The sequence below is a fragment of the Tamandua tetradactyla genome, chromosome 17 (assembly GCF_023851605.1).
Source record: "Tamandua tetradactyla isolate mTamTet1 chromosome 17, mTamTet1.pri, whole genome shotgun sequence".
In the NCBI taxonomy this organism is placed as follows: Eukaryota; Metazoa; Chordata; class Mammalia; order Pilosa; family Myrmecophagidae; genus Tamandua; species Tamandua tetradactyla.
Genome location: NC_135343.1, coordinates 72,987,888 through 73,014,453, shown reverse-complemented (window position 1 = coordinate 73,014,453; position 26,566 = coordinate 72,987,888). Strand labels below are relative to the sequence as shown.

At 39.7% G+C, this 26,566-nt stretch overlaps 1 protein-coding gene and 1 long non-coding RNA gene across 3 annotated transcripts in view; one reads left to right on the top strand and one right to left on the bottom strand.

Annotated features, from left to right (window-relative positions):
* LOC143661755 (uncharacterized) overlaps positions 1-17,644 on the top strand; it is a 135,000-nt gene extending 117,356 nt beyond the window's left edge. Inside the window, exon 7 of one of the 2 annotated variants that reach the window (XR_013164803.1) lies at positions 17,571-17,644. This is a non-coding gene — a long non-coding RNA (uncharacterized LOC143661755). The remainder of the gene's footprint in view (positions 1-17,570) is intronic. The other variant, XR_013164804.1, reaches the window with a different exon arrangement.
* Positions 625-17,258, bottom strand: LOC143661714 (sulfotransferase 1C2-like). The gene is given in 9 exon segments (XM_077135115.1): positions 625-736; positions 4,234-4,356; positions 4,358-4,410; positions 4,565-4,659; positions 5,175-5,301; positions 6,924-7,021; positions 9,115-9,300; positions 14,235-14,390; positions 17,198-17,258. Coding segments are annotated over 9 exon segments (1,011 nt in total).
* Positions 17,645-26,566: the final 8,922 nt, after the last annotated feature.

Sequence of the window (26,566 nt, the reverse complement as noted above, 5' to 3'; positions counted from 1 at the left end):
CTTGTACATTTTTTTTTGCCTTGTGACTTTTAATGTAGGCCTTCTATTTGAGCCACTCTTTTCTCTGATCACAGAGTATCAATCTATGTAGAATGTCTTTCTTATTAAGAGAACAAGAGCCACCAATTGTGCTTAATTTTCATATGCTCTAGTGCTTTATCCCAAAATAATATTGTTGAAGACAGTTATATATATGTAAGTCCAGCTGTTTTGATATGTGGGAATGATAGACTGGAAAAACATTCAGAAATTTCAATAAAGATATTAATAACCTAATATTTTTGAGATTATACTCAAGGTATTACTATTTCACAGACTAGGAAACCAGCATGCATTTTGTCCAAATAATGAGAATTATAAAAAAAATACTTGCACCCTTCTAGTCTAATATTTTGCTTAGTTTATTAAACCATTTTATTTCTTACTTTGAAAAGAACTGTTAAGAAAACAGGTCTGAGATGTGATCTTTTTAAAAATTGAAATTGTTACATGCTGTGAATAATCGCAGAAAAATTTGATACTATTAGTCTTTGCCATGTGCCTTTAGAAATTCTTTTGGTTAGGGCTGCAGGGTTGAAGACAGCTTCTGCATTTTTGTCTTCTATCTTTTTATTTAAGTCCTGCTTAGAGTTCCATGCAGAAGTTTATTGAGGTTCTTTCTATTTTTTTCCTATAGATTTGCTCAAACCTTTCATTCTGAGCCACAGTGAAGTGGTTTTTCCAATCTCCCACAGTTCTTAAAAAAGGGAATACCAGAGAAGAGTGTCATTCTCTAATTGAAAGACTCAGAGGTCCTTAGTAAATTCATATGAATGCCATAGCCTGTCAGCATGCCTGCCTTACCCAGTTTTGCCTTTGAGTGGATAACAACCCACCTTCAGCTTTCTGCTCTGAGAGGCAATGCTAGGGTGCTGTAGCAGAAGTGTGAGCTTCTAAATTGGATGGGCAACTGACCCAAGGGAGCTGGTGACCTAGCATGAACTGGCCCCTCCTGTGGTGTATTTATTCTGTGGACTTAAAGAAATGCACAAGAATGAACTAGAGACATACAGCCACATAGAGAAGTCTTCAAATATTAGGTTGAACAACAATAAAACCAGACATAAAAGAGCACATATTGTGTGGTTCCATGTGCTTCTATGAAGTCTAAGAATAGGCAAAATCATTCATATAGTCATTGTCTCTGGAATTATCAATTGGTTAGGGGCATAAGAGGTAATTTCCTAGGAGAATGAAAATGTTTACTATCTTGACTGGGTTGCTGGTTATATGGGTGTATACATTTATCAAAGCTTGTAGAAATATAAACTTAAGATCTGTGCATTTATTTGTATGTAAATTATATCTCTATAAAAAATAATTTTGAGAAAAATATGAATGAGATACCATTTCTCCCCTAAACAGTAACTATTAAAATAAATTCTAAAAAGGGGTAAAATAATCCTTATCCCACCAAGCTTCTTTTGAAAAATTATTCTATAGAAATAAAAGCCATCAGGGTCTAAGGACACATGTACAAAAATATTGACTGTAGCATTATTCATAAAGATAAAACCCCAATAACTGTTTTGTCTATTCTAGGGGAGTAGTTGGATTACTTGTGATGAATCTATACTGTAGAATAACATAGGACAGCTAAAAGCAGTGAATTAGATGGATCTATATCTATTGATATGGAGAGATGTCTGGTATTCTGTTAAGCAAAAGTGCATAGTATAATCACATTTTGTGTTTTAGGAAGAAAGCTTTCATCAGGGTATACATTTTTGCTTCTGTTTCTGTGAGACTAAGAGAAGGAGGGTGGACATATTTGAAAGAAAACAGAAAGGGAGGTATGTTTGGCCCTGAAGCAGGGATACTTGTCAAACCATTATCATGATTATCTGGTGGTTGGAAAATCGAATGGCTTTTTCTTGGTCTGATTTTCCCCATATTGTTTTGTTCATTTCTGTAGTATGCCATACTGTTATAGACAGGGAAATGCGATTAAGTAAAATCCAACCACATGCCCTAAAAGAAGAAGAAATGAGTTGCAAAGCAGGGTGTATATCATGCTTTCATTGTCATGGAAAAAGAAATGTATTTATAGGACAGAGAGGGGTCTTGGCAAGTTATTGGTGACTGCTTCTTGGCACTGGGGTCTTGGTGAAGAGGAGTTTTTAGCAAAATACTTTTTTTGTATTGATTTTACTTTTTACAAGGAACATTTATCGCTTTTTAAATTAAAACCAATAAGGCTTTGTTTTTTTTTCCTTAAGGAACATAAGCAGGACCAATTAGAATTCCTCTTTTGGGCAATGGAACTAAGAAATATTATGGAAATGAGACAGTTTTTGGCAGTGATTGTAACTGAAAAGCATGATTTAAAGTAGGCTTGGGCCAAGGTCAAATTGTAACCGAGAAATGAGAATGTAAGGGATGATTTTGATTACTGAATCATCCTTTTTGCTTTCTCATATATTGTAGTAGACAGAGGGAAATGCCTGAAATCTCTAAATTGTAATCCAGCTGCCTTGATGTCTGGTAATGACTGTATAGCCTTTATCTTTTGCCCCTGTGATTGCAAAACCTTGTGACTAACCTTCATTTGTACCACTTTATCCTGTTCTGCAACTTGAGAGTCTTGTGATTACTAAAGACAGCCCCTAAAGTTTATTAAAGGAGGGTCTCAGGTCAGCCCAGAACTAACCAACCCAAAGCCCAAAGTTATCTGGATAACTGAGACTGAATCTAACCAAAGTGGGCTCACCTGATATGCACAGTAGCTTAGACTTTAAACCTTCAGGTCACCCAGACCTCATTATAATACTAAAATTCACGCTCATCATATTAAGGCCGCCATTTTCTTACATATGCTCTGTGACTAAGCATGTAATAAATTTGCGCATGCTCAATAATTAGATCCCCTCTAATTATATCATTTGGGGCCACTGTGTTCATTATCCTAAGCCCTGCCCATCTTTTTTCTCTAATAAAACTTATCAGAATTACTGCAGTTTGGGGAGACAGATTTTAGGCCGATAGGCCATCTGCTCTCATGCCTTGCATCTAGTAATAAACTTTTTCTCTCTTTGAAACCCCCCATGTCTCAGGAATTGGACATTTGAGCACATCAGGCAAAAGAATCCACCACCTTTGTCTGGTAACAAAGTTACTAGCAGAAACTGAGCTAGCTGAAATTCTAAAGTTGATGAAAGCTCATGTAAGTAGTGGAGCAAGCAGCCATAATCCCCTGCTGCTGAGATCCCAGCTCCCTCAGATCCAAGAGTCCCCATGAAGTCTAGATCAACAGTGGCTCTTGTTCTTAGTTATGTATGTGTGCTGGTTTGAAAGGAAGTATGCCCCCTAGAAAATCCATGTTTTAATCAAAATCCCATTTCATAAAGGTAGAATAATCCCTATTCAATATGTTTCAAACTGTAATCAGATCATCTCCCTGGATGGTGTGATTTAGTCAAGAGTGGTTGTTAAACTGGATTAGGTGATGACATGTCTCCACCCATTTGGGTGGGTCTTGATTGGTTTAGTGGAGTCCTATAAAAGAGGAAACATTTGGGAGAATGGGAGATTCAGAGAGAGCAGAGAATGCTGCAGCACCACGAAGTAGGGAGTCCACCAGCCAGCAACCTTTGGAGATGAAGAAAGAAAACGCCTCCCAGGGAGCTTCATGAAACAGGAAACCAGAAGAGAAAGCTAGCAGATGATGCCATGTTCCCCATGTGCCCTTCCAGCCGAGAGAGAAGCTCTGACTGTGTTCGCCATGTGCCTTCTCACTTGAGAGAGAGACTCTGAACTGCATCGGCCTTCTTGAACCAAGGTATCTTACCCTGGATGGATGCTTGTTGGATATTTCTATAGACTTGTTTTAATTGGGACATTTTCTCAGCCTTAGAACTGAAAACTAGCAACTTACTAAACTCCCCTTTTTAAAAGCCATTCTGTTTCTGGTATATTGCATTCCGGCAGCGAGCAAACTAGAACAGTATGAAATTCCATTTCCCTTGCTGCTCTGTAGGAATAGCTTGAGTGATTCTCTGATCCTTTCAACCAAATATCCCTGATCAATATCCCAGACAGCTCCCTTCTACTATAGGATTTACGGATCAACTCTAAAATGATTAGCAACAGGTATTATGAATAGGGAAATATGTTGTCTTGGAATTAATAAAAACTCGATATCTTCTTGCTAAGAGGCAGAAAGTATGTAACCAGACAAGCTGAGTATTTGAGCACCAACCTTTTCTCAAGAAGGGGGAAATGGACTGGTCCAGGATACATTTGGGAACTGTAGAACGATTTGTCATGGGGTTTTCGTTCATTTTCTCAAATGATGTCTCCTGGACAATGCTATTTAGCATCCAAGTTCTTTCCCATGAGCTGCATCACCTTCTGAATTTCTTGCTTTGGATCCTGTGGTAAGGATAATAGTGGATTGGAATGAGAAAGGACATCAAAAGGATTTACATATTTTTTTAGACATCCCTCCCAGAAATATGGTCATCAAATAGCTTCAGATTCTCTGTACCTGTATCTGAAGTGGTTCTTCTGAGGATTTTTTACTCACCCTTTTTATGTCCTCATGGATGAGGAAAAGAATCTGGTATCTGTCTCTTATTTCCCACCATCCTTTCACGTGGTCATACCAGGGACCCCAAGCCACTGTAATAGACAAAAAGGAAACAGAACAGTCTACATAGGGACTAAACAAAATCTACCAATAATTAGAATTTTTCTTTTCCTCAAGTGCTTTGGAGATGGAGAAAAACAAATTCTGGATCAGAAAAACCCTAAGAGTCCTGATCTGTTTGAATGTGAGGGTTATATAAATTGGGGCAGCCTCTGAGATAATTTGCCCCAGCATGTATCACTTCACATTTATTTTGTGCAATCCTATGTGTCCTCATATTGAAAAAGAGAGCACCTTTTGGAATGAGGGTAAATTTACAGGTCAGATAATTCTGAATCAGGACTTTCAAGTTGGGTCAGAGCTGTTTAGTAATGGCTGTGAGTATCTGCTATGAGAGTAGCCAGCCTGCTCCACCCAGTCTCAGCTCTGTGGTGGGACATGCCTAATGATGTACATAGCATTCTAGAGAATCAAAACATCATGTGTGGTTCTCTAGTCTCAGCTTAGATTATAGTGGGAATGCAAGGGGATGATGGATTTCCTTTACCTCTTCCATCGATAAAGGTTTCAAAATACTCTTCCCAGGTCCCAGGGTCAGGAAGTGTTTGATTCATCCTTTGGAAATAGTAGTAGGAAAACATACAATCTTTGGCATTTCGAGCTACATAAAGGAACTTTGGGGTAAGAGGGGAGTGGGTGAAAGTGTAAACACTGGGTTTTAAGGAATTCATTAGTTTGAATCATCCTAAGCATGGCTGACCAAACCTGACTGAGTAAACTTGATTCCTTGACAATGTGACTTGGCTTTCTCCACTTTTTCCCCTGTCTCTCTGCTGATTCTGCGCTCTATTCCTCCCTGGGTTCTATTAATCAGCCTTATTCCTGATTGCCCTAGTGGTCTCAGCAGCAAGATCCTTCTCTAGAACCTATGACCTGCTACCAGACTCGGAAATTTTCATGTGCTTGCTGATTACATTTTAAACCTCAGCCTGGTTTCCTGGAGAAGCAGTACAACTTCATGGTTAAAAGTCTGGGTCATTGAACAAGATAAAAGCTATTATTGTTTTCCTGGCCTCCTCAACTCTGCTATTCACATCTCTATTTACTTCAGCTCTTCACCTACAAAGCATCCTTTTAGGTTTCTTTCTTTCTTTTTTTTTTTGTATGCTGTATGTTGGGGTCACATTTCATTATTTTTCCATGTGAGTATTCCATTATTGCAGCACCATTTGCTGAACTTGTTTGTTTCATTTATTTTGCTTGTTTGTTTGTGTTTTGGGGAAGTGCACAGACCAGGAATCGTACCTGGGTCTCCCGCCTGGTGGGCGAGAATTCTACCACTGGGCTACCCTTGCACCCCCGTAGGTTTCATTTTAACTACACCCTCTTATCCTTTGAACCCTTCTAGCCTTTACACTTTAAGCAAGTTTGACCTTTTATCTCATCGTGATTTCCCCATATAGTTTCACTGAGTACCCAGACCCTGACCATTGCAATGCTGAGTCTATTTTTACTCCAAAGGGTGGTTGCTATCCTGGTTGAGTTTGCTCATAAGGGGAGAGTTGGCAATGTCTGCAGATAATTACAGTGCTTGCTAGGTAGAGGCCAGGGATGAGGGATACTGCTAAGCATCTTACAGGACATCTCTGCTCCCCAACAAAGAATTATTCAGCACAAAGTATCCATAGTTCCAGGGTTAAGGGACCATACTCTAGAAGGTGTTTTCCCCAACTTGGTTTTCCCTTCTCCAATTTTCCAAGCTTCTAAGTATCCATGAAGAAAGTTAAAAAATAAATATTGATTTGGTGCATCGAAATATTAGGCTTTTAAACCTCTGACTGGCTTTCATTTCACTTCATTGCTGCTTGGTAATCATTGTATTAATCTCTACATGACTGCCGATTACAGTTTATCTCCATCAGTCACAAAACTTTCTCCTCTCCCCTCAAACCTTCATTCCATCTTCCTCTCCAAGTTCATAAATTCTCTCTTCTTGTTTCTTATGCTCTAGGCATCAACCCTTCCCCGATCAGTCCTTAAAACTCATGTAGTTTGATTATCAAGGTCATAAAATTTCCCCAGACTAGCTCTAGTCTCAATTTACCTCTCTTGAGTTTTAGCTCCCTTTTCATTTTGGAACTTATGACTTTCCCATGTGAGGAATTTCACATTTTCTCTTATTGCTGATAAGCTTTCAGTACTTCAAGATAGTGGACAAATGAGTTGGGGTCTGGAGGATTTGCTCTCAGTAGATTTAATATGCTCTTAAGTCACTGGGGTAATCTGCCGCTTTTACCTTGCCATTGTTTTCCCAGAAAGATGGAGGCAGCAGCTGAGTGGGAAGGTGAGTCTTTAGTATCCGTGGAGAGGACATTGCTTTGGCTTTTTCCACACCTGTAAAATAAGTCAAGAGGGAACATCTGCATACTGTAAATATTGCATGGGAACTTACGTTCTAGGCTCTGCTCAGATTAGACCATTGCCTGCCTATTTTATGATTTCCTTTTGGATTTCACAATGGAATTACTAATATTACCTTCTACTTTGTAGACTCATAGAGCTTGAGAGCTAGAAGAAAGCTTAGAGTGGCTTTACTCTGTCACTTTAAGGATGAGGGAACAGAAGCAGAGAATGGCCAGGTTTCATCTTTTTTTTTTTTTTTAACATGGGCAGGCACCAGGAATCGAACCTGGGTCCTCTGGCATGGCAGGTGAGCATTCTTGCCTGCTGAGCCACCGTGGCCCGCCCCCAGGTTTCATCTTGTTTCAGGCAGAGTCAGCCAAAATCTGAAATCAGGCCTCTCTTTAGTCCCTGGCAATGTAAATTCCTGTGTATTCTGCTGCAGACGGCCTTGTGAGCCTAGCATGTACTTCATCTTTACATATATACATATATAAATAAATAAAATAAATATATATAAAAATATATATATATTTAATGACATTTTGTATACATACATATATATATTTAATGACATGTGAGTCATAATTTTTACGCTCTCACTTAAAACACTTACTGGGCACTTGTTTTGTATAATTATTGCCTTAAACTGAGGTTAAGGGCTTTGCAACAAAGATAAAGAAAACATAGTCCTTCTTTCTTAGAAGTTTTGGAATCAGCAGCTTATGCAAATAATGCCAGGGAGTGACAAAGTCCAGTTAATGCTGAGAATTGAAGTAGCTCCAAAGTATCAAGAATTGATACTATTCTAGTTTCCTAGCTGCTGGAATGCAATATACCATAAACGGAATGGTTTTAAAAAGGGGAATTTAAGAAGTTGTAAGTTAACAGTTTATAGGCCATGGAAATGTGCCAATTAAAGCAAGTCTATAGAAATGTCCAATCTGAAGTTGAAGGTTTCTCTCTCAAGTGGAAAGGCACAGGACAAACACAGTCAGGGCTTCTCCCTCAGCTAGAAGGGCACATGGCAAACACGGCGTCATCTGCTAGCTTCCTCTCCTGCTCCCGGAGAGGTGTTTTCCTTCTTCATCTCCAGAGTTGCTGGCTGGTGGACTCTCTGCTTCCTGGTTCTACGGCATTCTGCTCTCTCAGAATCTAACGGCTTTCTATCTTGTAATTCTCTAGCTTTTTCCAAAGTGCTTCTTTTAAAGGATCCTGGTAAAACCAGTCAAGACCCACCTAGAATTGGTTTACTACCCACACTGATTGAGTCACATCTCCAGGGAGATGATCTAATTAAAGTTCAAACACACAGTACTGAATAGGGATTAGAAGAAATGGCTGCCTTTTCAAAATGGGATTAGGATTAAAACAGCTTTTCTAGGGTACATCCATCCTTTCAAACCAGCACATACTGTTAAGTGACAGCATTAAATTTGGACCCTAACACACGCTTGATGCATACAAGTTCCTTCTGCATCAGAAGGGTGAGAAAAAATGGTTGAAAGGAAGAGGGCATTTTCCAAATGTAAATAAAAACTGACAATTAAATACCATTTTATTTTAAATGTGAATCAACAACTATGCTTTGAAATAACTTCCCACACTGGCCTGCTCACCTGTTGAGGTGTGGCTTGAGGGTCTGCAAGGTAACTGGTTCTCATACCCTAAGCAGCATCCCCAGATCTCTGAGGCTCCAGCCAAGCTGACTGGGGAATGAGGTCCACTCCTGTCAGTGTCTAGTTTTCTAAAGATAGAGGAGGGTGGGAGAAAGGAACCTGTGGAAAAGATTCCTCTCCGCACCCCTAATCTCATTCTGGGAGTAATCTTGCCACTTTTGAAACTTTTTGAAAGCTTGATCACATACTTTCAGTGCAAACTCCCCTTTCCCTGGGTTAAAGAAGTTGGTTGGTTTATCTTTGAGCTTTGCTGAACAGTTCTCCAGGGTCTGAGGAGGAGAGAGATTCTTTACTGGATTCCAGCGAAGAGGATAAGGAAGAGCCTTTGAACCTGGTAGGGACTAGGTCTGGAGTTAACTTTAAAATGGAAATGGCTCTCCCTCGCCCTCTCAAGTGGGTCAGGGTTACATGGCGGTGACTGCGGCAAAGCGAGAGCCTCGGAGACATCGCTGCCGCCAGCACAGTCGGAGACCCGAGCCGACCCTGGGGGCTGTCTGCGGGCCCCGCACTCTCTCGATGAGTCGGAGAAGTCTTGTTGTATCAGAATAAAGATGGACGGTAGCTTTGATTGTGATTGTGGTGAGCTGGAGCCACCTGGTCACTAACAAAAGACACCTGTTAACCAACAGCCACCAGAGCTTCCTGTTGAAATATATAGCAACAAAGGAAGAAAAGAAGCAAAACGGAAATAGTGCTTACTGCACCTTAGAACGATGCTGCTCAGGACCAGTCCAACACTGAATGTATCTGCACTGTGAGGAGAATGTTCAGAGAAGCCTGTTGTGTGCACATTTATTCATATTTTTGTTAAATGTTAAATCGTTTAGCACAAGTAAATCTGAGTACATAGTATGTCATTTCATTCCGTTTGAGTTTCTTGAGTGTTTTCTTTAAATGTCTGCAGAGTTGCTGCCCCTCTCTTGAACTATGAATACTGCAATCTTTTTAATTCTCAGTATGAGTAGAGCATTTTGAGTTTTAAATCTAAGGGGAATGCAACTGCCTGGTTGGCATGTGCAATGAACATCAAGAAACCATCTTGCTGTGGAAGCAAAATTATTTTTCTTCTCCCTTTTTGAAAGATCTTTTCTTTTGATGCCAGTTTTCTTCCTTATTTATACAAGTTCAACAATTCAAAAGGAAGAGGCAATAGTAAGGGTTTCAATGGTTTTGATCTGGGCTCTAGGTATATGGATTTAAAACCATTGGGTTGTAGAGGCAATGGCTTGGTTTTTTCTGCTGTAGACAATGACTGTGACAAAAGAGTAGCCATCAAGAAAATTGTCCTTCCTGATCCCCAGAGTGACAAACATGCTCTACGTGAAATCAAAACTATTAGAAGACTTGACCATGATAACATTGTGAAAGTGTTTGAAATTCTTGGTCCCAGTGGAAGCCTGTTAACAGATGATGTGGGCTCTCTTACTGAACTGAACAGTGTTTACATTGTTCAGTAGTACATGGAGACAGACTTGGCTAATGTGCTGGAGCAAGGCCCTTTGCTGGAGGAACATGCCAGACTTTTCATGTATCAGCTGCTACGTGGGCTCAAGTATATTCACTCTGCAAACGTACCGCACAGAGATCTCAAACCAGCTAATCTTTTCATTAATACTGAAGACTTGGTGCTGAAGATAGGTGACTTTGGTCTTGCACAGATCATGGATCCCCATTATTCCCATAAGGGTCATCTTTCTGAAGGATTGGTTACTAAATGGTACAGATCTCCATGTCTTTTACTTTCTCCTAATAATTATACTAAAGCCATTGACATGTAGGCTGCGGGCTGCATCTTTGCTGAAATGCTGACTGGTAAAACCCTCTTTTCAGGTGTACATGAACTTGAACAGATGCAGCTGATTTTAGAATCTATTCCAGTTGTACATGAGGAAGATCGTCAGGAGCTTCTCAGCATAATTCCAGTTTACATTAGAAATGACATGAGTGAGCCACACAAACCTTTAACCCAGCTGCTTCCAGGAATTAGTTGAGAAGCACTGGATTTCCTGGAACAGATTTTGACATTTAGCCCCATGGATCAGTTGACAGCAGAAAAAGCACTCTCCCATCCTTACATGAGCATATATTCTTTTCCAACTGATAAACCAATTTCAAGTCATCCTTTTCATATTGAAGATGAAGTTGATGATATTTTGCTTATGGATGAAACTCACAGTCACATTTATAACGGGGAAAGGTACCATGATTGTCAGTTTTCAGAGCATGATTGGCCTATACATAACAACTTTGATATTGAGGAAGTTCAACTTGACCCAAGAGCTCTGTCTGATGTCACTGATGAAGAAGTAGTACAAGTTGCTCCTCGAAAATATTTGGATGGAGATGGTGGAGAGTATCTGGAGGATCCTGCTTTTGATACCAATTACTCTATTGAGCCTTGTTGGCAGTACCAAGATCATCATGAAAACAAATATTGTGATCTGGAGTGTAGCCATACTTATAACTACAAAATGAGGTCATCATCATATTTAGATCACTTAGTTTAGAGAGAGAGTAAAGTTAATCATTATTATGAGCCCAAGTTTATTATAGATCTTTCCAATTGGAAAGAACAAAGCAAAGAAAAATCAGATAAGAAAGGCAAGTCAAAATGTGAAAGGAATGGATTGGTTAAAGCTCAGATAGCTCTAGAGGAAGCGTCACAGCAACTGGCTGAAAAAGAAAGGGAAAAGAATCAGGGATTTGACTTTGATTCCTTTATTGCAGGAACTATTCAACTTAGTTCACAACATGAGCCTACTGATGTTGTTGATAAATTAAATGACTTGAATAGGTCAGTGTTCCAACTAGAATTGAAAAGTTTGATATCAAAGTCAGTAAGCTGAGAAAAAGAGGAAAAAGGAGTGGCCAGTTTCGCTCAATTAGAAGCCTTGTACCAGTCTTCTTGGGATAGCCAGTTTGTGAGTGGTGGGGAGGACTGTTTTCTCATAAGTCAGTTTTGTTGTGAAGTAAGGAAGGATGAACAAATTGACAAGAAAAACACTTACACCAGTTACTTGGACAGGTTCTTTAGCAGGAAAGAAGATGCTGAAATGCTAGAAACTGAGCCAGAGGACCGGAAGCTTGGGGAGAGAGGAAATGAGGAAGGATTTCTGAACAACAATGGGGAGTTCCTCTTTAACAAGCAGCTTGAATCCACAGGCATCCCACAGTTTCACAGCCCTGTTGGGTCATCACTTAAGTCAATACAGGCCACATTAACACCTTCTGCTATGAAATCTTCCCCTCAAATTCCTCATAAAACATACAGCAGCATTCTGAAACATCTAAACTAAAAACACTCAGCAGACATTTCTCTTTGTATTCTTCATGAAAGTGTTTTGTCTTTTTTATTACTAGTGTTTAAGTCATTTATTACTTGAGTCAGATGGTGTCATTTTAGTAAGGATTTCTTTAGTTTTTGGTTTTTAAAACCCAGACTTATTTTCTACATGTGAGATAGTTTTCATTTTAACTGGCATGTCGTTTGCACACAAAGATTTTAAAAATAGAGCAAAATAATGCAATGCAGGCAGAGACAAAAGAAATGCACTAAGTAAAGACATTCTCTCATAGAACAATGATCTGTTTTACAGGAAACAAATCTTGCCTTGAAATTTACACAGTGAGACTGTACATAATTGCATGAAAATATCTATTTTTTTCCTAAAACATTTTTTCATTCATGAGTATTTTCAAGTTTTCCATACTGTACACATTTCTTAAAACACATGATACCAGCAGCAACTGAAAATGAATGCCGAATTTGGTACACATGTGTTATCTACCTCAAGGTAACAAAAGTATGTGGCAAAACGTATACCACCCATAGTACTTCACAATACACACTTGTATTTAGCCAGCGTTTATTATAGTGAACTATTCTCAAGATTCATTCACTGTTTATAAATGTTCTGGTACGCATTCTTTATAGTGAGGTGTTAATACATCACATCTTATTTATTTTTAGCAAATCAGTATATTTTCTGCATTTAATTATATGCAGAAAAAAGAAATACACTTTTTCCATTTGGCACTATGGTTTGTTGCCTACCTAGCTGAATATATAATGTCAGCTTATTCTAAGGTTGTCCACGTACTTAATTTACTTGAGTGTTCATTTTAAGTAAAGTTCTCACTGTGTATAGGAATTTGTATTTTGGAGGTGCTTGATCTATCTACAAAGAAAAATTAGGAATTACTTTATTATAAAATGCTCCTAGAAGTCTTAATTGTGTTTATTTTTTAAAACAAACTGTAGTGTTAGACTTGTGCGCATGGAAGCAATTAAGGTACATCATTATTGTAGTTTAAAAGTTCATGATAAGACATTTTGTTTTTACTGTATGTTTTTCCTGAATGATATATTTCCTGTCCCCCAAGGCAAGCATGAATAAAATTAGGTTAAATGTAGCATGTGACATCGCAGTCTCTTAGAAATTTGTTTCATCTATTTTATTTTATTGAATACTATCTGTATCTTTGGTTATCCTGTTTAAAGAAAAAGGACAAATAAAACATGGCAAGCAAAAAAAAAAAAAAATGGAAATGAAGTGACTTTAAATCGTTACTTTTGGGTAGCTCCCATCATGTGACTCTTCTGTTTGAAAACCTTGAATAATTTCTTATACAGTAGTTTTTCAAGTCTGCAACCTGAGCTCTGTGTGCATGTGTGTGTGTGTGTTTGTGTGTGTGTGTCGGCAGGGTGGATGTTTGGAAACAGCAGTGAGGGGATGTGCTTCAAACCGATTACCCCTGATTCATTGATTGATTTAGTATATTGGGAATTCCCAATAATAGAGGTTTTTTTTGTATTAAAAAACATTCTGGTGTTAAAAAAGAAGTTGGAAAATGCTGATCTACAGTTAAAAGTTCATTTTCCTTGGTATGTATGCTGGTTTGAAATGATTTTTGTACCTTAGAAAAGCCATGTTTTAATCCTAATCCCATTTTGTAAAAGCAGCTGTTTCTTCTAATCCCTATGTTATCCCTGAGGTCCAGACGGAAAGGATGAGAAGCAGAAACTTATTACACAAGCTGCCCCTGAGTGAGTGCCCCTAAGTGAACAAAGGACACTTGGAGTCTGATGTTTGCTTCACCCTCCTCTCAGGTCAGAATCCTGTTAGCTACGATAGATAAACATTTGAGAAGCAGAAACCCACTCTTTGGAAATGGAATTTGGGTCTCTATGGGGAGTGGGATTCCTTTCTCTCACTCTTTCTTCCTTGAAGACAGCTGCTGGGGGAAATGGCAGAGGCAGAGATTGACAGTGCTCCCCCAAGAGCCGTCCATTGCACAACACAGGCTAGCTGGGTCCTGAAAAGACACTATGTTTGTCCCTAGACAGACTCAGGATACCAAGCATCCTGAAAGTGAAGGCCAACATACACCATCATACAGCAATAAGAAGGAGCAAATTTTATTTGTTTACAAATGCAAACATACATCAAGGGGAATTCTACGTTACGTGAGAAGCCCATGCTGTCTCAGGAGACCAAGGACTTTGCTTTCCATCCCCCCACAGTTACCTGATTTAGGGTAGGTACAGATGAGGAGATCATCCGGCTTGGCTTCAAATTTTTGGATCTGCTTGCAGTTGTTCACGGTTGTAGCTGGCAGGGGAATCCCTTCCACCTCTCTCAGCTGTGGCTGTTTTCTCAACTCTTTGGTTAGGGCCAGTCTGTCTCAGATTAGGAGATCCTTATGGGCAAAGAATAGAGGTGACTTTTAAAAGTCTTGAAACAAAGAAAGGAGGGAGAATCAGTCACTACAACTGTAGAATAATTGGCTACTGGGATTTCAGAAGTCATTTACTGCTACTACCACCAATGATAATAAATGAAATAGTTTAATAGCTAACATTTATTGAGCACTTCAATTTTCTCATTTTAACTCTTGCATAAGATGAGTGATAGAGCTTTAAGTCATTACAGAATAGTAAATGATTTCTGAAAATGGAAGGAAAGAATCTGACAGGTTTCTCCATGGAATGGGTGGGATAACTGGATGCCCCAACTTGGAAGGCCAGTTTTCAAGGTGGCCTCTGCTTACAGATGAGTCAAGCCCTTGAGGATGGAGACACAATGCCTTTTCAGAATATGAGAGATAAATTATTACTGAAAAAGTTTTCAAATATAAGAAGTAGCTGCATTTATAATTTATCAAAGAAAGCAATATTTGGACCACATTTCTAAGATTATGCTATGATTAACATCAGGGGGCTGGTGGAAGAGAACTAACATATTTTTACAGGCCTTCTGTGTTAGAGCCTTTATAAATTTTTCTCTAATTCATGTTACAAATTTATTAGGAGGGAATAATTATTACCCTTTATAAATATGAAGAGGCTGAGAATTGCTTGATCATAATTTGCCCGGATTGCATGGCTAATCAGTGATAGAGCTGGGTTTCCAACCAACGGTTGTTTACAAGTCCCGTGTTCCTTCTTCAAAAATTACCTGTTGCTTTTTATTATGAATATAATATTTATAGTGCAGAAAATGTGGAATAAGCCCAAATATCCAAGGAAAAAATCCATCCTACGGGAATTATTATGATTATTTTGATGTATTTCTGTCTTTTCTATCTCTTCTGAACATATTTTGCGTTAGGATGAATAATGACTCCTCCAAAGATGTCCGTGCCCCAAACTCTGGAACCAGTGGATTTGTTACATTATGTGGCAAGGGACTTGCAGATGGAAATAAGTCTGTGGACCTTAAAATAGGGAGAATGTCCTGGATAATCTGGAGTGTCCAATGTAATCACAAGGGCATTAAAAAACAGAAGAGGAAGGAAGAAGGGCCAGTAAGAGAGATGCAGTGTAAGAAGACACAGGAAAGATTCAAAGCATGAGAAGGATGCAAACTGCCATTGCTAGCTTTGGGGATGAAGTGGGACATGAGCCCAAGCATGGTCTCTAGAAGCTGAGAATGATCCCTGACTTGAGGCCCTCAAGGAAATGAAGACTTCAGTCCTACAGCGATGGAGGCCAGCAAGGAAACAAAGACCTCAGTCCTACAGTGACATGGAATTCTGCCAATAACCAGGTTGAGTTTAGGAGTGGATTATTCCCCAGAGCCTCCAGTAAGGAACGTAGCTTTGCCAACATCTTAGTTTTATTCAGAGACACCAGTTTTGGACTTCTGACCTCTATAAGTATGAGATAATAAACTTGTGTTGCTTTAAACTACTAAAGTGTGTGGTAATTTGTTACAGCAGTGACAGAAAACAATATGTAGAACACAACATATAATACAAAGCTCACTGGATACTTTTGGCTGGAGATTGGGAACCAATTTTTTATTTTGAAAACTGATGAATAAATGAAAAGAATTAATCATTTACCTTGACTTACTTCTATTAACGGTACCACTGCATAACCAAAGAATTGATAAAGGGATGTTTCTCTTTGTTGAATTCTTCCAAGAAATATGAATAATGAATTACAGACTTGTAATGCCCTTTTGCAGCCCTTAATGAATTAAAGACTCTAGGCATTTAGCATGAATAGCTCCTAATAACATAAAGAGAAAGGATCAGGCATTATGCATCTCCTAAGAATACATTACTTATGAAGTAGTCTTGCCAAAGACACTGGGCCTGAATCTGATTAAACTTCTTGATCCAACAAGTTCCAATTTACAGAAATGTAGAGAAGAGAGGAACATGCTAAACTCCACCATGTGGATGCAGTCAACAAAATCTAAACCATGTGAAAGTCTGCAGGACAAAAATACATTTTCTTCAACAAATGCATTTTTGTAGGGGAATTAAAGCTGGGAGAGAAACTATAGATTAAGAGACTGAAAAGATGTGCTTAAAAACAGACAAATCTAAACCACTATATTTAGGGATGTTCACTTAGGTGATAAACTATAAAGAAAAGTAAAGAAGTGATTGCCTTAAAGTCAGAATGGTAGCTATTTCTATTGGGAGAAGGAGGCTGTTGTGTTTTGGAGCAGAGGAGCATGGAGAGACTTTTTAGTTCTGGGGAGCTGGTAAGGTTTTATCTTCTGACATGGATGCAGGTTACAAGGAGGTATGCCTTCTAATAGTTTATTAACCTGTACATCTGTTTTTTTTTGGTTTCTGAATCTCTGTTATATTTAACAATAAAAAAGTGGATTAAAATTTTAAATCTAGATGGGGCTGAAGCATTCCAGATAGGGAGAAGAGCACATGGGAAGGTTCAGAGGACCAGAGAGAAAAGTGTGTTCTGAGCAGACAGAGTTTTCCTAGAGGTTTGAGTTTTAAGGGAGATGCTAGAAAGTCAAAGACACATGCTCAGTGGCCATCTCCCAGTCCTCACCTACCCCCCACCTTCTTTTCTCTTTTGTGCACATGTTTCTATGTTTCCAATCTTCAGCCTGGGGGGATTTCGGGTCTGATGAAAGGGCAGGGCCATGCCCTGAAGTCAGAAACCTGCAACAAGCAGTGCCAGCTGCCTACCAGAGCAGGAAATTGCCGATGGATTGTGTAAATAGCCCACCTTCGGCAGCACAGATTTTTTTCCCCCTCTCAGGCTTGTCTCCCACTCTGTTGCTGGCCATGATGGCAACTATTCCCCTGCTTTGTTGGACCCTTTGCACAAGGAAGTAATGAAGAAGTCATTTGCTGAAAGTTTCTGGTGTGGCCGAGCCTGTCTTCTCATGACACACCCTATAGCAAATGCTTCTGTGGGGCGAATGTCTAGGAATGGGGTTGGAGAAATAGGCAGTAAGGCTTTTTTCTTTTCTTTTTTGTTTTGGAGTAATGAAAATGTTCTAAAATTGATTGTAGTGAAGAAGGCTTTTAAGTGCCTTTAAGGTGTATGAATTTTATCCAAAGCTAGGAGGAAATAATCCGTTTTATTTTCATTTTAGAAAGATCACTCTGGATGCAGGATGAGAACAGATGGGAGTGGGGCCAACCTGGACACAGGACATGCAAGAGGGGTGAGTGTTGGAATAATGTAGATGAGAGTTGGTGAACATGGCTTTGATTAGGGGGTTGGGGGGGATGGAGAGAAATAAATGGATTTAAGAGACTTTTGGGAGGTTGAATCAATAGCACTTAATGAAAAATCAGATGTGGAGTCGTGGGGAGGTGAGGGAAAAAATCAAAGATAGCTTCCAGATTTCTGGCTTGGGTAAAGGAGTGGATGGAGAGGCTTTTTACTGAGAATGGGAGAACTGGAAGATGAACAGTTTCTGTAGGATGGGAGATAACAAGTTTAATTTGGGCAGCGTTGACTTTGAGGCACCCATGGGACAACTGAATTGAGATGGCCCTTAGGCAGGTGTACATGTGGGGTTAGAGCTTTGGCCTGGAAAAAATGATTTGAGAATCATTCATTCAAGAAATTTGCCAAGTCTGAGTTTAGGCATTGCGCTATTAGCATATAGATAGTAATTGAGCCTGGGGAATGGATGGGATAGTAATGGTATAAATTAAGAGTACATGGAGGAGTAGATGGAGTATGAGGATGGAGTCCTGACTGATAGCAACATTCAAAGGATGGGTAGAGAAAGGAGCTGCTGGAACCTGCTGCTCCCAAGTATGGAGTATTTAAATAATTTATATGCCTAGTCTAACATGCTTTTTACTATGTTGCTCAGTGTTTGAGACCATCACAGGGCCTGACTAAAATTGGTGAAAAGAAGAAATACTAGGTGAGGTAGGCGTGGCAGGATTGTCAGGCAATAGGGAAGTGGTGTAAGAAAAAGGAAGGATCTCCTTGGTCCTGACAGGAGACATTGCAAACCCTATCTCCCTGCCCCAAACCCCTCATTGCTTAGTCATATTAACGCAGCAAGGGCCCTGCCCTTGGAGAGTTGGGTTTATGGACACATGGAGTGATGCTTTAGCAACCAGCTGGAAGATTGTTCATCCTTTAAGGCCCAGGTCAGGTGTGATATCCTTCGTGAAACGTTCCCTGATTTCCATGGACAAAATTTCTATAGCATTTTGTGCATGAATTTTACAGTTTTTCCTCTACTGTTCTAGAATTAATTGTCTATATGTCTAAGTCTTCCACTGGAGCAGGTCACCATTTTGGGTCTGGAGGAAAGCAGGGCCTTTATGGGATGAAATAATATCAGGCAGAAAATACAAGGAGTATTAGGGAAAAAATATCACGGTAGAAAAGAGAGATGGCAGTATGGGGGAGGATACTTTCTAAGATTTTTGCCTCAGGATTCTGAATTTCTAGGTCTAACAGTGGGTGGGTCTGTTAGTTACAAATATTTTTATTTTGGGGTTCTTTAAAATTATTTCCTGGCTTAAGTTAATCAGCTGAATCTATGCAGTTTTAAAATCTCTGTACTCCTTACTTTAATACAGTTAAATAACATTTCTTTTAAGTCATATTCTTACCTTCAAGTTCCAGTGAAAATCAGAAGCCCAGAAACCTGTCCAATAGTCACTAAATATGCAAAGTGTATTCCAAGGGGCAAAGCAGCATTGCCTTGGTATAGCAACTGCAGAGGTTTAAACTACCAGTGCATTAGAGGCATACAAAGTCATTAAGCCGGTAGCAGTGCCCTGGGGAAGGCTTTTACCAACAGTGTGGTAAAATTGGAGCCATGAGTGAAAGAATTGCTACTGAACAGAAACCTTGTGTCCTCCCCTGAGGAGGAAGAACTGTAAATAATTGCTCAATTTTGGCTTTGACCTCTTTGCAAATCACAGTTTAAGAAAACTTTGCAGTTTATGCAAAGTAGAGAGCTATCTAAAGGAACACACAGAGACAAATCGTACAGGGATTAACTTCTGTTTGTGCTTCTTTGGTTTAACATATGGTGTTCCATGCACACCACTGAAGTGACTTCTGCAGAGAGAGCATGATTCTCCTGCTCCTTGGGTCTCCTCAGACTTGGTGTGCAAACTAAACAGGGTGGGGATGTGGGAAAATGTAAAACTGGCTCTGGGGTTCCATGCATTTAACTCCGAATCGGCTCCTGCTCCTTGGTTATCTCTTTCCTTTTCCTGGGTGCCTGGCCTATTTGAGATTCACTTTTCTTTCAACCATAAAATATGGGTGACAGTATTTGTCTCCGACTGATATGGTAAGATTAAATATAACAGTGTTAATAGAACACCTCGCTCAGCACATAGAAAGTGCTAAAAAATCCTGGTTTTTCTTTTCTTTCTTCTCAAACTGTGTTCAGACTCCACCCAAATATATATGTAAGTAGTTAGGACCAAAAATCTAGAGTTTAAATGTGTATATATCTACACTTTGTCTTGTCCTACCAAGGATATACTTTCATGGAGGCAGTTTACAGCCCTCAGTGTCCTTGGCTGCCTGAGAAACCAAAATGATCATTGTAAATAATCTCGGAACTGCCACAGTTCTGCCAACCTCCAATCTTGTTCATAACTCAGTGCTTTTCTTTCTCGAATTTATGAGTGACTCTGCACCCAGGCTGCTCTTCCTACCAAAAGCTTCCCTTGTCTGCTTTTTTTAAAAAAAAACAACAGCTTCATAGAGATAAAATTTGCGTACAATAAATTTACCCATTAAAAATGTATGAGTCAGTGGTTTTTAGCACATTCACAGAGTTGTGCTACTATCATCACAATTTAAGAACATCTTCATCATCCCCCAAAGAAACTCCACACTGTTAGCGGACGAAGGCCATGGATTCTTCTGCCGGATGCACTCAATAACCAATTCCTGAGACATCAGGGTTTCAAAGAGAGAGAGAGAGAAAGAGTTTATTACTAGGAGCATAGGAGGAGAGCAGATGGCCTAGCGGCCCAAATCTGTCTCCCTGAGTTTAGGGGGTTCAAGGTTTTTAAGGGGTTTAGCAAGGGGAAATGAGGTCATTTTGAATAGCAAGTTCAAAGCAGAAAAGGAGACTGTTATCATTTCAATAGGAGAACATGAGATGAAAGGAGGGGAGGCAGAGCCATCATTTCAGTACTAAAGGTGTAAGACAAAAGGAGGGGAGACAAGTTATCTTTCAATAGCAGAAGAATCTAGCTGATATGATTTACAAATGTCCAGGGCTGAGCCTAGTGAATGGCTGACTTAAAGTTCTTCATTAGCATTTGGTCCTCTGCCCTACAAGACAATGACCAGCTAAAGGGCATAACAGCTCTTCCAGTCACAAAGGCACAAGATAAAGGCTTTTACAATCATTTCGGGTATCAGGGCAACTTAATTATAGTTTAGGGTTTTCAGGTATTGCCCTCCTTCTACTCCAATATCCCAGAAAGCAAAAAGGAATATGATTCAGTAATGAAAATCATCCCTTAAATCCTAATTTCTTACTTATAATACCTTTTAGCAGTTACCCCCTACAACTCCCATCTCCCCACCCCTAGCCCTAAGCAACTACAAATCTACTTTCTGTCTGCATCCGTTTACCTCTTCTGGACATTTCATATGAATTGAATTATATTATATGGGCCAGATGCTTTACTTGCCCTTCTTTTACTGCAATTATTCTTTCTTACTTCAAAGAGCAAATTGCTTATCATCCCAGGGCCTCCCGTGTCTTAGCTGTAAAATGGAGGACTTGGGAGGGGCTAGTTTGTCTGACTTACGAACACACATCTCCAATTAGGATAGGCTGCACAGGTATGAGCTCAGTGAATAGGCATTCATTATTTACCCATTCAACATGACTGATAAGTGTATTTATTGAATGGATGAAGGAGTGAAGGAACGAACACTTTAGTTAACCCCAGGGACTGGGGCTAGGCCAGGTGAGAGAAATGACTAGATGCAAGCCTTCAGGAGGGGTCACGTTGAGGAAGGCCAGACCAGGGAGAGAGGGGAGAGAAAGAAACCTGAAGGAGCCCTCGAGCAAGGAAAGTTAAACAAGGTCAGGAGGGCCCATATCCTGTATTGATTCCCACTTACGGGAAACACCCAGAGGCAGCCGACTTAACTGCAGCCAAAGGCACACCTGAGTGAGTCATTGGAGAAGACTGGACCCCATCGACCCACCCAAATGCACAATCCAGCACAGGGCACCACCCCTGAGAGAGGGGAGGGCTCAAATAAGGAATGGGGAGGGAGGTAAATAAAGCAAAGCAATAAAAGGAGATGGTTCCAATGTCGGGGGCCTCTTGTCTCTGTCCTCTTGTGAGAGTGATGCCACTTTCTCCCACATGCCTATCTAATATATTTCCCACCTATTTGCTTTATCTGTGCAGTTGTAACTGAGAAGTTAGAATTTAAAGGATGATTATAACTACTAAATCATTATATAAATAATCCTTTTTTACTCTGGTATATAAAAGTACACAGAGGGAAATATCTAAAATCCTAAACTATAATTCAGCTGCCCTGATATCTAATAGTGATAGTAAAGGCCCTTATCTTGTGCCTTTGTGATTGTAAGAGTTGTTACTCCCTTTATTGGGTCCTTTTCTTAAAGGAACTTGTAGGGTAAATACCCTAATGCTAATGAAGAATTTGAATTTGCCATTAACTAGTACCAGCCATTTACATTCGTAAATTGTATTGGCTAAAGACTGCTATTGAAGTGATGACCCTGCCTCTCTTTCTTTCAGCTTGCACTTTTGAAATGATGACTGTCTCCTTTTCTGCTTAGAACTCACTATTTGAAATGGTAATGACCTCATGCCCCCTTGCTAGAATCCATAAAAACCTTGAACTCCCTAAACTCAGGGAGCCAGATTTTTGAGCAATTAGGCCACCTAATATCCTGTTACACACCTAGTAACAAACTCTTCTCTCTCAAACTCCAGTGCCTCAGGAATTGGTCATTTGAATGCACAGGTTAAGAATGTACCACCTTTGTCTGGTAATGCTGTGCCCTTGAATTCTTTCTCATGGCAAAGCCAGGAACCTGGAACCTGGAATCTGGCAACAATGTGGGTATGAGACTGAGTGCCCCCTGCAATGATGTGCTCTAGGCTCCTTACCCTAGGCCGCGGTACACATAAGTACCACCCGTAGTTATTTTCCCTTGGTATAGATTCATGACCTTCTGTGGAAATCTCCTTCTTGGAAACTTCTCAGCAGATTCTGAGAATTTGGTCAAGATTTTTTTTGCCTCAGGGTTAAGGGCAATTCTATAGAGCAGCTTCTCTCCACCAGCAAGATCCAAAGTTACCATTTCCTCTTTGAAAAGTTTTGCAAGGGATCTGATCCTGGTTTGTAATCAGGAAAAGTAAACAGGTCCCTTTGACTTTGGCACAATGGTGATATTATCTGTTTGCCCAGTTGGCTGGACCTGAGGAGTTGCAGGAACACAGGTTTCTCCCTTGCGTAGCAGTCAGCATGACTCAGCAAACGTTCTTCCTTGGGAAAGCAAGTTGCAACAAAGGTGCAACTGCTTGGGGGATACTGTGTAACACCTGATTTAGACACCCAAATACTTGGCCCAAGGTGGGTGGTGGCAGTAGGACACTATTTGCAGCCTGTTCCATGGTATTAGCACTTAATGTTTTGTTACTTTACAGATCTTGCTTATTGGGCTGAAAGCCCAGGTTGGCTCTGTCCTGGTCTGTTCTCTCTTGCCTTTTCTTTTTCTATTTTGACCACCTACAATTCACGTAATCACATTTAACAGGACATTTTCCCATATAGTTTTGCTCATTTGCTTTAATTCTCCCTCTTTCTTTTTCTTGTTTAATTCTTGCCCAGTCACCTAGGGAAAAACAAATCAAATCTTTCTCTTTCTACTATCCTCCTTTCTTTCATATTCTCCTTCTCTCCCTTTCATTTGCTGTCTCCAACTCCTCTCCAGACATGGCTGATGGCTATAGGACATGGAGACATGGCATTCTTGTATTGTAGGGAAAAGAGAGGCCCTGACTTGTGAAGTTAGAAATAATTTTAATCACTGATATACATTTTTAAAGCTCCCCCCAAATACTTAAAAGTCTCTTTCAAAATCTCTGTGGAAGTTTTCAACTCCATTGACCACTTCCTCTGACTAAATCAGATATTTGTCCTAAGGCACCAACATTCAAGATAAATGTAATTGTCTTGTGTCTATTTAATAACCAGTTTTGCAATAGCGTTGGTCTTACCTTTGGTTCATTTGAAATGCATAGTGTTTCAGCTACATTATGATTTAAATGTAGGTTTTTTTTTTTCAATCCTAGTCTTAGGAGCCTAGTACTCATTTACAACACTGTTTCTTACAAGAATATCTTTCAAGTTGCAAAAGACAAAGCACACTCTGAAGCACAATCAATTTGGGGACTTCCTGTGCAAGTTTCATGGCCCTTGCTGTCACCCAGTTATGTGAGGATAATTGTACCATTCTGAAATAGAGATAAGCAGACCCCTGACTTTAACTCACTGGGTCTTTGTATAGTACCAGCAGAATTTTAGTATTTCTCCAATTACTAGGTAATGTTTCATGTGATATAAAGAAAAACCTATACACATTCCAGAACACTGGATAATGGAGAAATGTTTGTAATATAGTTAGTGAAACAGCATATTATAAAATAATGTGTCCTGTATGCTCCTATTAGAAATGCTTCGTTTATGACTGTATGGAAAAACTACACACCAAAGGCTGTCATTTGCAGCGCTGATCATCTCTGAGGGTAGATTATGCCACTGTAGGGTGGGCAAAACACCTTTGGATGTGATCAAAACACAACCTGCTTCCTACAGCTTTTTCAGTGGGGGTGATCTACCCCTAGTCCTGGATGGAATCCTGGGAAGTTCCCATGATTTATCTGATCACTATTAGTTAATAGACACTATATTGTTACTTTAAGCAGGAGCAGTGGTGATTCTGTAACTACATGATGTACAATAAAAGATTTTAATTTTGGATGAGTGCTTCAATTTTCCTTCATTAGGAAAACATTTCCTGATTTCAGGAAAAACACATCATATCTTTCTCTCACTCTCTCTTTCTACTTTCTTCCATATTTGCCTTCTCTCCCTTTCATTTGCGAGCTCCAACTCCCCTCCAGCCATGGCTGATGGTTTTAGGAACGGGGACATGGCATTCCCCATGCCAAGACCTGAATTTAAGGAACAGAGTGGGATTGGCTTCTGCTTTCTCCTTGAGCACCATGTCCCTCTCCACTTACTAGCTATGGGTTGGACCCAAGTAGGAACAGAGTAGGGGCAGGGAGGTGAGGTAAGGAGTTAGGGCAATTCTAACATGGCAGAGTCTTTTGCAGTCTCTGGTCACGGAAAAGAATCTGTCTGAAGCTGACTCTTTCTCTAGAGGACACTTTGATGTCTTCTTTGGAGAATTAGATATGTTGGTCTCTCAATGGTCATTCCTGTACATTGGGCACTCATGCCCTGGGCAAAATTCTAGCATAATATTTTTTTTTGGAGTAATATTGAAAAGCTGATTCTAAAATTTATGTGGAAATGCAAAGGGCCAAGAATAGTCAAGATAATCTTTTAGAAGAACAAAGTTGGAGAATTTATACTACTTGATAAAAGATTTATTGTAAAAGTATATTAAGACCGTGTGGTGATTGTGCAAGGATAGACAGATGGACCAGTAAGACAAACAGAGTCCAGAAACAGGTTCATTATATAGATTGTGCTGGTTTAAAAGGAAGTATGCCCTGTAGAAAAGCCATGTTTTAATCAAAATCCCATTTCATAAAGGTAGAATAATCCCTATTCAATACTGTATGTTTGAAACTGTAATCAGATCATCTCCTGGGATGATGTGATTTAGTCAAGAGTGGTTGTTAAGTGGATTAGGTGAGGACATGTCTCCACCCATTTGGGTGGGTCTTGATTGGTTTATTGGAGTCCTATAAAAGAGGAAACATCTTGGAGAATGAAGGAGATTCAGAGAGAACAGCACCATGAAACAGAGAGTCCACGAAGCAGAGAGTCCAAGAGCCAGCGACCTTTGAGCATGAAGAAGGAAAATGCCTCCCAGGGAGCTTCATGAAACTGATGACACTGTGTTCGCCATCAGTTCTCTCTCCAGATGAGAGAGAAACTCTGACTGTGCTTGCATTGTGCCGTTCCACTTGAGACAGAATCCCTGAACTTCATCGGCCTTCTTGAGCCAAGATATCTTTCCCTGGATGCCTTTGATTGGACATTTCTGTACACTTGTTTTAATTGGGACATTTTCTCAGCCTTAGAACTGTAAACTAGCAACTTATTAAATTCCCCTTTTTAAAAGCCATTCTGTTTCTGATATATTGCATTCTGGCAGCTAGTAAACTAGAACATAGATAATAACCTGATTTATGACAACGGTGATGACGTTGCTGTGGAGAAAGGGAAAGCATGGTCTTTTTAATCGTGTTGGATCAGTTGGATATCCACTTGGAAGAAGCATCTTTGCTGCTTCTTATGGAATGGAGCTCAAAGGATATTAAGGAATGATGAGAAAGAAAGACAGACAGGATCGGGGGTCTGAAGATCAGCCATAACATACAACAGACAACTTTATTCTTAACCAGATCCAGTCTGTGTACTACGGCGTGACAAAAGGCATGCATGCGTTTCCTGAGGGAACAGAGTGCTCATTTTTCAGTGCTCTCTTCCTTCATACTTAACATAACCACTCGGGGTAAACATTCTCTTCCTGCCATATGCTCTACATAACACAGTTTACTGCTGCCACCACCCTGACGCCAGCTGCTCCCAACGAGTTCTGCAGGTCTTGTTTTAACCCCCGCTCCTACACATCTTCACCCCCTCCCACCCATTCACAGTTTTTGACAAATTATAAACCTAAATATGAGAGGCAAAACAACAATGGTTTTAGAAGAAAACATAAAATGAGATTTTTATGAGCTTAGATAAGGCTAAGATTTATTAAACAGTTGAAAAAAGCACTCACCATAAAGGGAAGCAATTGAGAAATTGGATTAAATTAAAATTAAGAACTTCTCTTCATTAAAACCCTTTTAAAAGAGTAAAAAGGCAAGCCACAGTGGG